Consider the following 12688-nt stretch of genomic DNA (forward strand, 5'->3'; position numbering starts at 1 on the left):
GGAACATCCTGTCAGAATAATATTTACACAGCTTGAATAGTTTGTATGATGCAACTGGAGGGAGAGTGGGAGAGAGAAGCTGGACAAGGGTCTACGAGGAGATAGGAGGAGGAAGCTCAGCGGAAGGAACTGGAAGTGACAAGAGGAGAGAGTTTTGTTCATCCCCAATGAGAACAGATTATGGTGTATGGGGGTCTGCACTTACACTGCCACTGGTGACATCAGTTATTTCCTTATGTCAGACTTTCTGGCATTGTTTTGGCATTGGCTGTGTTCGGCCACAGCATTTCCTTTACTGGCAGCTTACTCCCGTCTTCTTTATTTATATATTTTCCAATTACAGCTGACACCCCCCCAACACACACACACACACCAAAGTGACCTAAAATGATCACCATGTTTTTTTACTGTCACGCTATACTTTCCAGCTAGCTCACCCCCCCCCTTCACCTCTTTCCCTCTCTCACTCTCCCTCCATCCCTGACCCCCCCCCCCCCCCCCCCCCCCCCGGCCCAGACATGCGTATAAAACACCCTGGAGGGGGAGAAAGAGACACGTGGGATTCAGAGTTCTGAGAGAGACAGAGAGCACTGCCTGAGTGCAATCTGGAATAAAACAAAAAAAAATAGCAGCAAAGACCAGAAAGGAGGGGTAAAACAAAGAAGAAAAGTTAATCTGAGGGAACGGGGTTTTCTTTTTGTCATAATTGTCTGTATCCTCAGCATACACAATTACAAAAGCTCATTCTCATAGGATCAGTTTTATTACTTCAAACTGCAGTTTGTTCCTCCTTTAATATTTGTGCCACCGCCGCTTCTCTGATGCTGCAGTAATAGCCTCATTACAACCGGCACATTTAGACGGGAATCGCTAACGGTAACACAGAGGCGCTTTGAGTCGACTGAGGTGAACAGGGGTTCTTGGTAATGGAGGACGCAGAGAACTACACCAGCCTACAGGAGTTCACTGAGGACATCTCATGCAGAGGAAACAAACCAATCCTCTACACAGCAGGGGGCAAACAAGGTAATCTTCTTGAATGCAGCTCCGTGTCATCTGGCTCATCAGCATTGATAAAGTTTGGGTGTGTGTGTGTGTGTTTGCGCGTGTGTGTGTGTGTGTGTGTGTGTGAGAGAGAGAGAGAGATTTCAATTTAAATAGCAGCATAAGTGAGAATATATCACCACTCTGCCAGTATAAGAATGTGTCTCATTAAATGAGCCAGACAGTATATAAGTCAGCGCATTCCTTTGCGAGGCAGACAGTTCATGTGTTGGTGACCTGCATTCATAATGCAGTGAGGATAGTTTACTGCCAGAAAATTAGGCACAGTAGGAGGGGATGCGTGGGACCCCAGGACAAAAGCACTACATGCCCTACAGAGGCGAGGCGGGCAACCTCTGTATGAATAATCTTCTGTTTCCGTCCTTCGCTGCTGCAGAGAATAACAATGACTGCAGCGTAAACACTCTACATGCACATGGACTACACGGCATCACAATGAGTGCATGATCCATTGGCCAGCTATTTGCATTCAGAGCGGCGAGCAGAAATGCCTTCCAACCAGTCAGGCCTTCTTCACGAAGCAATGAGACAAAAAAAAAGACTGGATGTAGTCTCACCTCGTTGGTTACCACAGAATCAAGAATAAAATATAAAGTTATGTTCTTGTGTTTGGAACTATTATGACCGCAGGGACACGTGGGTCTAACAGCCAGTGTACACACCAGTTGATGTGTAAGTACAACTGTGACTTTGTCAATCTGTCAGTTGACTGAGTGCATACAGTCAGTGTGTGAGTGTCAATCTGCCGTCTTCTCAGAGCGTTAGTCAACCAGCAGTATGTTAAAGCCTGCTGGGTGTGACCGATCACCATCCTGGCTGTCACCGTGCGAGAGCGTGACTAACGTAAATGCAACCTCTCAGGTGCGCAGGGAGGGAAGTGGGGGGCAAGGAGACAGACTGTCCTTCTCCTCATCACCACCCTGCTGGTTTCCGTCAGCGCCAACATCGCCCTGGGTGTCCTCTGTAAGTAAACACTGGCTGTTTGTCTGCCTGCGTGCCTGCCTGCCTGCCTGCCTGCCTGTCTGCCCCTCTCCCTCTCTCTACATCTCTCTCTCTCTCTCTCCCCCTCTCTCTCTTTTGGCATGATTTTAGGAGCAGGTTGTGCAATATTTAACTTTTCAGGTTTCAAAATTGTGAAATCTTCCCTACTACCTTTTACCTGCTGTGAGGGCTACCATTTCATTGATGGTATCTCTCACAATACAGCTAGGTAAAATGGTTGGTAGAGGTACTTTTTTTGTTACTTTGGGCCAAAGCAAGATAATACTGCTTTCCAATGGTGACCCAATAACAGCATGTAATGGAACAGAATGGAAAGGAAAATGAGGTTCCTTTATGCTTAAAAAAACCTTGCCGCAGAGAAATATTAATATTGCACTGTCCTGTCCTTTTTTGCACTAGAATGAAAATATTGTAATTTGCCTCCAGCAAACTTTTTTTTAGAGTATTGCAATCAGCATGATAAAATTCTGTTGGTTCACAATTAGAAGGCAACATCATTTGCTAATTAGACCCTCTTTCTCAGTGTTGGTGTGCATATATGTATTAACTCTTTATCTTAAGCACTTTGACATAAAAATGCAGACAGACATTGAAATACCAGACACTCACACTGACTCCTTTCAGAACCAGTAACTACAGCCACAAAATGCTTGTAAATAACTGGTACTTGACTTTTTTATTGCCATTAGAAGATGCTGCAAAATATTTGTAAATATTTGTAATATTTGTAGATGCAATACCCCAACTCTACTGTTTACCTAAAAAAAACAGAATTCATATTGTGGTCTAACGAAACTGAACCAAAGAGGAAACCAGAGATAATATTATAGCATTGATAGATATTTTAATGAAAGTGCTCTTAAACGTTTGGCCAACATCCACTCCATGACCTATGCGGTCATCACACATTATAACAACGCCATGATTCACCACTGCCTACATTCTTACAGCTGCATTACCATTCACATCAAACGAGAGCTGCTGATTATCTATTTACAACTAGAAAAAAAATACATGGAAATTTGAATATAGTCAAATAATAATGATTTGCTTAATGCTTAATGATTGAGGCTGGCTTTATTGGCATGATAAGAGTTATCCAATCTTACCTAGGGCATAACCACAGAGGAACAATTCTCCATTCCATCCTTCTTTTAGAGCAAAATGACAGCATTGTATTTACGTTTATATGCATCCATTTGGCAAATGCTCTTATCCAGAGGGATTTCCAAAACAACACTACAAAAGTGCACAGAGGCCCATATGAAACACAGCATAGAAAATGACAGGCCACAGCCTACATTGAACAGAAAAATGTAAATGATGTAATATACACAGCTATGTACATAAATCAGCAAAATCCCCCTATTCAAAAATGCATTGACAACAATCTCTGTCTCCCTCTCTCTCTTTCCCTCTCCCTCTCTAACTCAGTGTACAATAGGCCCAGCATCAGTCCGTGTTCACAGGTTGTGGAAAACACTGCACCTCCCCCTTCTCTCTCTCGCAAGTACGATAACCTTCAGAATCGCTACTCACAGCTCTGCCAGGAGTACACTGACATAGGGAAGAAATGCAGCCAATCGGGAGTCAGTGGTGAGTACATTCCACTGCTGATGATAATGTCCATCACATGTAAAGGAGTCAAGAGTGACAAAGGAGTCAGTTGCTCTCAGTTCCTAACAACTACTCCCTCCTATCAGTTTACATTTCTTTTCCTGTTCCCCTCCTCTCCTCTCTTCTTTTTCCCTCTATCATTCATCCTATCCTCCCTCCTTTTCCTGTTCTGCCCCACCTCTTTATTTCCCCACAGTGAAAAGGTGTAAGCCGTGTCCAGACTCATGGCTGCACTTAGAGGACAAGTGTTACTATTTTAGTCCAGACAAGATGGACTGGAAGGAGAGCAAAGAAAACTGCGAGAGCATGGGAAGCTACCTCACCATCCTGGAGAGTCACAAACAGCATGTGAGTCTGAGGTCCGCTTGTTTTCCCATGACAGCAATACAACCACCATTTTCCACAGTGACAAGCGCCATTTGAGGATTGTGTGCATTTATTTTGTCAACATGTCATGCAACCTATGACAAATAATAAAAGGACATTGTGACCTCACAATGATATACATGCTGATGAGACGCTGTTTTGCATTGTGCAAAGCAAGCTGATGAACACAATGTTTTGGAAAAAGTGATCTTTGCCAGAGCAACAATAGCAGGTCTATAACCATCAAGTGACATCATGAGTTCAGCATGGCTGAAGTCACCCACCCCAGCCAAGAGGGACACGGCGTGACAACATTTGCCACACAGTTTTAACCGGGCTTGTTCATCTGCAGGAGGCCCTGGAGAAAGAGGCACGCAAAATAGGAGGGTTTGACTACCACTTCTGGATTGGCCTGTCGGACATAGAGACAGAGGGGGAATGGAAATGGGTGGACAACACACCGGTTAACAACACGTACGTTTGCACCACCCTCACCTTCCTCACACCCTTTCTCTCTCCGATCCTCTCCCTGCATGCCTCTAACTTTGGCTGCTTTTCACTATCCTGTCTCTGTCTTATTCTTTGTTTGCTTTACTCTCATATAATAAAGTAGGAGAATCTCCATTTGTTCATTTCGTTGTCGTTTCAGTGTTCACAGAAATTTATCATTTTTTTGTGTTTTTGTTTTTTTTTTAATGGGCCAAATGCAAAATTACTGCAGTGTCCAGACAGTGGGTGCATCCTGTGCCCCAGCGTCTACCTGTTCAAAATTTGTTTCGTTCTAACTGCATTCGGGACTTCACTGAAAGCCTCCTGCTACTTGTTCGAAATTACCTTAGTGACCTCGGCTAGTTAATGAATGAGGCCTATGTTCGTGTCCCTGCCCCTGTCCCTGCCCGCTCTCTCTCTCCTCTGTGTGTTGTCATGAAATCGTCCAAAAGGCACATGTAAATGACTCATCATTTTCATGCAGGAATAAAACAGATTCTCTTCCTGTTTGGCTTAGATACTGGGATGATGTGCACTCTGAGCCAGACAACCACCTTTCAGGTGGTTTGCATGGTGAGGACTGTGCCGTCCTAAACTCACACTCCAGGTCCTGGTTTGATGTCCCATGTGAGTTCATTTACAAAAGGATCTGCGAAATGGCTGCCGTCAAAGTGGACTGACTGATGTCACTGCACGACCCACGACCGAACAAAATGCTCAGCCATGAAGAGAATTCATACTGATGGCTTAAGCTTTCATCTCTTCAAGATCTGAGCCTGCTGTTTGCCTTAGTATATGCACTTTGTAAATTGCTCTGGATGAGGAGTGTCGGCTAAATTACTTAATGTGAATATAAATGTGAGACTGTATAAGTGCATATACATATACATCCATAAAAATCACAATGGCAGTAATGGATTATTGTAAATCATTGGAAATATTATATTTTATATATAGCAGCTCGGTTCTCCTAATGTATATGTACTATACACAATCATGTGCTTTTTGTCACTATGGTCAGGAATGGCTGGCAGTCCCTGTTTGAAAAAGAAATCAGATAACAGAATAAAGCAGTGAACAGAGGGTTTGTAACAGTCAGAGAGGCAAAGGAAAAAGTGGAGAAACGCAGGCCTGATGGTACAGTGAGGAGAAGAATGTCTGTAAGTACCTTTTAATCAATAAAAGACTGGATAGAAATTAGATGAATAAGCCAAAACCAACTCCCAAGAAGTTCAAACATGAAAGTACACCCGTCTTATTTTGTCCTACTTTCTGCTCTTTGGTAAAAATTCAACATTTGAAACAGTTTTTATTATTTCTAATTGTAATCAAAATTCCTAAATGCATTGCACTTCATGGAATCATAGAGAATTAGATTTCACTGATATTTCAATTCAGATTTAATTGAAATTTAATGGAAACTGTGGATATGATCCAGAGATACTTATAGCTAAGTGCCAAATCAAACATACAGAAAGTATGGAGAATTAATTGTCTTTGTCTAATGAATATTAGATCTTGGGGTAATGTGAATGGGTTTTTTATTTCATATAGTAGCCTTCTAATACAAATAATTATTTAGGTTATTCAATAGCTATTGGGTCTGGATAAAATCCCAGAGTCTCGAGTAAGTAGTCAACTCAGAGAGTTTTTATATGCACACAGGAACTTTAGTGAGCCTCAGTCAACTTTCAGAGCACTTAATAGTCAATGATATTATCAGTGCCTTAGATTCTGAACAACACCGTGCTTCTCTTTTCATTGATCTATCAAGGATTTTGATACTGAATATTATGAAATATTAATAAATATGGGACTCTCCCATAAGGCTGCAGAAAATTGTGAAAATAATCTTTTTTTTTACAGAACCCACTGCATTGTGGTTAAGGATGATAAATCAGACTTTTAAAATGTCAATAAAGTTATTCCTCAAGGCCGTGTCTCAGATCTTATTTTGTTCAACCACATGAATTACTGAGATCTTAATGTTCATAATGACAAAATACTTTTGTATGCTGATGATATCACTTTTTACACCTGCGCTGCAACACTGGAAAAAGCTTTTCTTTCTCTTAGATTCCATTCAGGGAAATCTTTTGATCTAAAGCTTTTTTAAAAGGCAGAAAAAAATGTTTAATATAATTCAGCAGGTCAAACATTCAGTATGGAAATCTCATATAAGTACCAGAGAGAACAGACAAATTGAAGAAAGTATGTCTTTAAAATACCTGGGACCTTGTGCACTCCTGCTTTGAGAGCCTTCACCTCTCTCACAAAACCCTCCCAGACAACACTGAAAGGAAGCAGTTAGTTCATATCTAATATATTCATAACAGGTTCAAGTGTGTTGTACTAATCCTACTTGAAGCATACAAATGAGATGATCTACCACATACAGCTTTCAGAAAAACACATTAATTTTTCAATGTCAAGCACGTAGGCATCTGGAAGTACAAGACTGAACAGAAAAGATTCAATCTGAAAGTAAGATTCATCTAAAATAACAGACTTGTTACACAACATAAACACATTAAATTTATATAATGCGTGTCCAGCTGGTAAGTGAGATGAATTGCAATGTTGATTATTGCATCCATGCGCCTGTGAATGGGTACCATACCCTTGGACTAGCATAATTCACTGAATGATCACATGTCAAAGAGAAACAGTGAAAAGCAGCACCAACAGCAGACAGAAGACTGAAGGTATAATGTTGTCCAATTTGTTAAGTGTAACTTCACGACATTTTGATACCAGTAATTTTCTCGGCATACTTATTTGTGCTCGTGTTTATCCCGATTTATGGAGAAGAAGAACTTGGTGCGTTTGTGCGTAACGCCGAAACCGAGTTTGCAGAGCCAATTTTCAGCACAGCCTACTGAGCAAGCCTCTTTTGAAGTTGTGCTAATTTTTCACCACGAGAGGGCGCCATGCTGAGAACAAGTTTTTTTTTTTTTTTTTTGTCTTGTCAATTACAATCCTTCTCCCGCCTCCTTTTACACCTCAGCCAATGGGCTTAAAGATTGGGATTGTTGTCGCAAAACGTGTAGACTGCCTTGACGGAACTGGGAGATTCTGGAAATACCAATAGCGGCGTGCATTCAACAGAAGAAGGTAATTAATATATATATTAATTACAAGTTACTTTCAACAAAAATGAAACGAGTTAAAAATAGGTCAACTCTGAGGACTCTGTTTTCGTTCTTAATGTTTGCAAATGCAATGTCAGCAGCCCAGAAATTAGTTTGAGGCCTACCGCTTCCTCTCGGAAGCCTCGCTCTTTAGTGATAATGATACGCCGGTGTATCCCTGGCTGTTAGTGTTTCAAAGACACACCGCTGTAATTTAGCGAGCTAGCTAGCTATCACCTGCGACGTATTCGTCTCCCTACTATATTAAGTGTTGCCTTTATATGTAAATAGCGAAACATTCTTGCTTTTAGAACCTTAAACTACTAAATTATTGACGAACTACACCATGACAGGGAAGGCATTATTTATACGAACAGCTCATTAGCTAACTAGCCGGGCAGCTACTGAGATATGAACTGATTTTGTTACATTTATTCAGCTAATAGGCACTTTCCTGAAATGTCATTCGTTGTCATTGTCTATATGTATGATATTGCATATAATTTAACTTAGGAATGGGCAATTTAAGTCAACAAAACTTGTCATACGCCATGTGTTTTAGTGGTATGTCTTAGCTACACAGCTGGAATCTAGCCGGCTAGCTAGTTAACTAGTTAGCTTGCTAATATTGTCTGTTTTGTCGAGTCAGTGCCAATATTGAGACCAAATGTCAATTTTAGGAAATTTTCTATGCTTCATATTAATTGAGAAGTTGAAGTATGGTGAAGGATCAACAGATACCTGCACTGGTAGTAGGACGCTAAGGTCATTCAGTAATAATGAGCAGATTATTTCTCATATCTGTAAAGTATGCCACTATGACATTTCGTGTCGGTGTTGGCACTTATAAAAATACCGCAACAACACACAATGGTTATGAAATTGTTGGTCATATTTGTGGGTTTTAAAATTGGTGACCATAAAAAACTAATAATGTGTAAGAGGCTGTAGAGGCTGTTGTGATTAAGAGAGTCAGTTATTTGTCTTTAGCTATTTTTAGCAAAGTTCTTGAAAAAATGTTGCTATCATCTGCAAATCAGAGAATGAGATTTCAAGACATGTCAAACATAATTTAAGATCCTATTATGGCCCTAATCAACCCTGACAGTCACTGAATAAATGACTCAAACCTAAAAGAGTAGTCTAGTGGAGCAATTAAGTTCTGAATGGAAACGAAGAACATCGACACCTACCAGGTGGTGTGTCTAAAGTTGGATTGGACAATTTCATCATTTAAGCATCTCTTGATGTAGGAAATAGGTTTGACACAGACCTGGTGTTAAAGTATCCTATCAGACTGTCACTGTTCCATTGTGTCAAGTCCAGTTATTGTGCCCTGATCATCACCTCCTGTCAATCAAGCAGCTAACCCGTGTCAGTGTATTGTGACATCATGCAGAGCTGTGTTCTCCCTCCTCTCTCTCTCTCTCTCTCTCTCTCTCTCTCTCTCTCTCTCTCTCTCTCTCTCTCTCTCAGATGGAGGTAGAGCAGCTCCTCTCTCTCTCCGGGTCGGCCCTGGCTCAGGCTGTTAGCGCCCTGTTGGAAACGCCGGGCCTCTATGTGTTCTCTGACATCCTTGAGCTCCCCAACGTCAGAGAGGTAACCGTCGTCGGCCACTCCCAAGATGCCTTCAGTGGGATGGTGGCTTCACGCTTGTGCATTCCAGCTGTTCACTTTTGTATTTGGTTTATTTTTAAGACATTGCTTGATTGATCCCCTAATTAATGAGATCACTTTCTTTTAACAACAAACCGGCTTACCAGTGAGTTTGCTGAGTGCTACACTGGTCAGACTACTACAGGAAACCACAAGCACAGCCTTGTTAGTTTGTTGCCCTGTTAGATATTGCTGTGCTTGCCTTTTAGTCAGGTGAAAGGGTTACATTGCCAGCTATATGAAAGACATTAATAACCCTTAATTAGATATTAGTGTTCACTGAATTACATTACATTACATTCATTTGGCAAATGCTCTTATCCAGAACAACTTCCAGCACAAAAGAACAGAACTGTATTCATTTGAGTTCAGTGAGCAACATTTCAGACTAACAAGGCTAACAACACTCCCAGACCAGTGAGTGTGAGCATAAGACTATTCGAGCCCTACCACAAGTTAACGTGTGCAACCTGACTAGACAAGGGAAGCCAGGTATACTATCATACATCAGTCAATAGATAAATAAAATAATAAGTCAAATGTAAAATGCCATTTTACAGAACTTTCAATAACATTATTCGGACAATCATAGACTGCTGTTTTATTTGGTGAAATCATTTATCTAATGCTCTTTGCTGTGTCCGTTTAATCTATGTTAATTTACCTGCATGCCTGCATTTACGGCGTGTGGATTGGAGTATAAGCTTAACTCTGGCTTGCTTTCTTTCCCCTTTAGCTGGAGACAGGTCCTCATGCACCAGTGTTTCAGCTCCTCAATCTGTTTGCCTATGGAACCTACTGCGACTATAAAGGTGATAATTCGTAATGAACTTTTTCATTTATTTTACATGTCTTTCACCCAACTTATATATGAAGTGTTGTTTTTATCTCACCTCCCCTCTCACTCTCTATCGCACCTTCTCACTCTCTTTCTCTCCCTAACTTTCCCAGAGAGAGCAGCTTCTCTCCCCGAGTTAACCCCTGCACAGAAGAACAAACTTCGCCACCTGTCGATCATCAGCTTGGCTTCCAATCTCAAGGTAGCAAACCTTTGCCCCATGGAGGAATTCTGTGGGAGGGGTGCTTTTTGAATGGTGGTACAGGAGGATGCAGTCCAAATTTAATACCACAGTGGCTGCTTCGCACCATATGCCATGATCCTTTTTTAAAACTGAACTGAATGCTGTGGATTACTCTCATGGTGCACTTCCGCTGTAACTTTTTTTTTTGCACATTTGAGACAAACTAAATAATATATTTGAATGTAGATTAATACAGCAGGTTTTCCTCAAAAACAGTATGACCCACATGGCTTTTTTTTTTTTAAACAGGGCACGATCGGTATGTGTAAAATACATTACGTTACGTTCATTTAGCAGACGCTCTCATCCAGGGCAACTTCCAGCACAGCAGAATACAAGTGTATTCATCCAAGGTGAATGAGCAGCAGTGTCAGACCAGGCTGACAGCAGCGGCTCTGTCGCTGTCAGCTGCCATTTAGAGGCTAGGTGAAGAAAGGGAACACAGCGGAGCGCAGACATGAGACTCGGAGCGTGTGTTGATCTCTCCCCCCTGTCCCCCCCGCCCCCCCCAGTGCCTGCCCTACTCCCTGCTTCTCCAGCAGCTGGAGCTGAAGAATGTGCGTGAGCTGGAGGACCTGCTGATCGAGGCCGTGTACTGCGACATCATCCAGGGAAAGCTGGACCAGCGCAACCAGCAGGTGGAGGTGGACTGCAGCGTGGGGCGGGACCTGGGACCCAACGAGCTGCCCAACATCGCCAACACGCTCCAGGAGTGGTGAGGTTTTCTCTCCCCTCTCCATTACCTATGCTGTGCCTTCCCTGCACAAGCTGGCGCAGCGTTCAACAGCAGCTCTGTCTTTAACCTCTGTTTTGTTTTCTCTCTACTTCTCTCTCTCTCTCTCTTTCTCTCTCTCAGGTGCTCGGGGTGTGAAGCTGTCCTGTGTGGGATTGAGGAGCAGGTGTCTAGAGCAAATCAGTACAGAGAGAGCCAGCTGAAGGTCAAAGTGCAGGTGGAGACCGAGGTCAGTCCCACTGTATGCGCCAGTGCCCTTGTGGAGTCCGTGGAGAGTGGCCATATTGTGCTCCGTGCGTCTATCATAGTCTTTGATGCAGCCGAGGTTACTGTGTGTTGTATGTGAAGAACTGTGTTTCTCAACATCCCTGCCTTTCTTTTCATCTTAAACTCACTACCCTGCCTGTCTTCGTTGTCAGGTCTCGAATCTACAGAAAACCCTGAAGGCTAGCTCAGCGTCCCCTTCATCTGGCCCTGCCCCTGCGGGGGCCGCCTCCAATCAGGATGCAGATCAGCCGGCTGAGCCACGAGACCCTGCTTCATCACAGGAACCACGGCAACCGGGAAAGAAGAGCTCCAAGGTCAAAGGGTAAGCTGATGTACTGTATTTTACAAACCGTCAATTTCAGCCCTCAGTTGCAGGGATTTATTAGCTTTTAGTTGCTGACCTAAGTGTTGCCATGAATTATGGCAATGTGCTAATTGAACTTAGTAATAACCATCAATCACATTAAAGACCGATATAAATAATTGATGGTAGAAGTCAGCACAGACCTTTGTGTCTGTACATACATAGATTTCTTCATTTGGTTTTTGTTAATGTTTTTATCGTGTCTGTTGCAGACTTCGTGGAAGTGGGAAAATCTGGTCAAAGTCAAACTAAGGACTGGGGCCCGGAGAGATGTCAGATTGTGATAGATTTCGATTCACCCACTTGGGAGACATACAGGCAAGACAGACTGGAAGATAGATAGACAGACAGACAGACGGACAGATGGACTGGTGTACATAACGAATCAGACAGACTGACAAATTGCGCGACAGACTTGGTGTTGTGTGCAGACATGTACAGGGACAGGGGGCAGCGAGTGTGTCTTTGATCACGTGCGGTAGATCCAAAAGCAGTGGGTGACGCAGACAGAATAAGTGTGTGTGAGCTGCTTTTGTTTTAATTTGTATTTTTTTGAATGTGCATTGTGTCGTAAATCAACATAATAAATGTTGACAATAAATTGTCTTTGCTGCACGCCCAGTTTAACTGGTTGTCCTTCATGTCCTTTTTCTCTTCCTCACACTCTCTCTCTCAATATCAGCCAGGGTGTTAGGAATCGGGTAATTAAATATTGACATGGGGAAGTATTTATCTGTTTTGGGTTGAGCACAATGGTAAGATTATCCTCCCAGGATTTACAGTGACGAGCTGAAACCACCTTTGTCCTTGGTCTACACAGTAGCTGAATTTGCTTTGTTCCACACACCATGTGTGTTGTGCTGTTTTATCAATATGTTTTGCCAGAGCCCCTCTCTCATAAAAGTCTATTTGCCTT

At 42.3% G+C, this 12688-nt stretch overlaps 2 protein-coding genes across 2 annotated transcripts; both read left to right on the plus strand.

The window, feature by feature from the left end:
• The first annotated feature begins 567 nt into the window (after window positions 1-567).
• si:ch73-86n18.1 (uncharacterized protein LOC564061 homolog) lies at window positions 568-6473 on the plus strand. Its single transcript, XM_036538276.1, has 6 exons — window positions 568-1026; window positions 1927-2028; window positions 3502-3663; window positions 3881-4032; window positions 4403-4524; window positions 5057-6473. The coding sequence occupies exons 1-6, from the start codon at window positions 927-929 to the stop codon at window positions 5217-5219; spliced, it is 801 nt and encodes a 266-aa protein (XP_036394169.1). The 5' UTR covers window positions 568-926; the 3' UTR covers window positions 5220-6473.
• Window positions 6474-7576: 1103 nt separating this feature from the next.
• cops7a (COP9 constitutive photomorphogenic homolog subunit 7A) lies at window positions 7577-12387 on the plus strand. Its single transcript, XM_036538275.1, has 8 exons — window positions 7577-7653; window positions 9147-9269; window positions 10063-10138; window positions 10278-10366; window positions 10921-11123; window positions 11265-11370; window positions 11561-11730; window positions 11985-12387. Exons 2-8 carry the CDS (start codon window positions 9147-9149, stop codon window positions 12022-12024), a joined length of 807 nt encoding a protein of 268 aa, XP_036394168.1. The 5' UTR covers window positions 7577-7653; the 3' UTR covers window positions 12025-12387.
• Window positions 12388-12688: the final 301 nt, after the last annotated feature.

The sequence above is a fragment of the Megalops cyprinoides genome, chromosome 10, assembly GCF_013368585.1.
Source record: "Megalops cyprinoides isolate fMegCyp1 chromosome 10, fMegCyp1.pri, whole genome shotgun sequence".
NCBI classification, from domain to species: Eukaryota; Metazoa; Chordata; class Actinopteri; order Elopiformes; family Megalopidae; genus Megalops; species Megalops cyprinoides.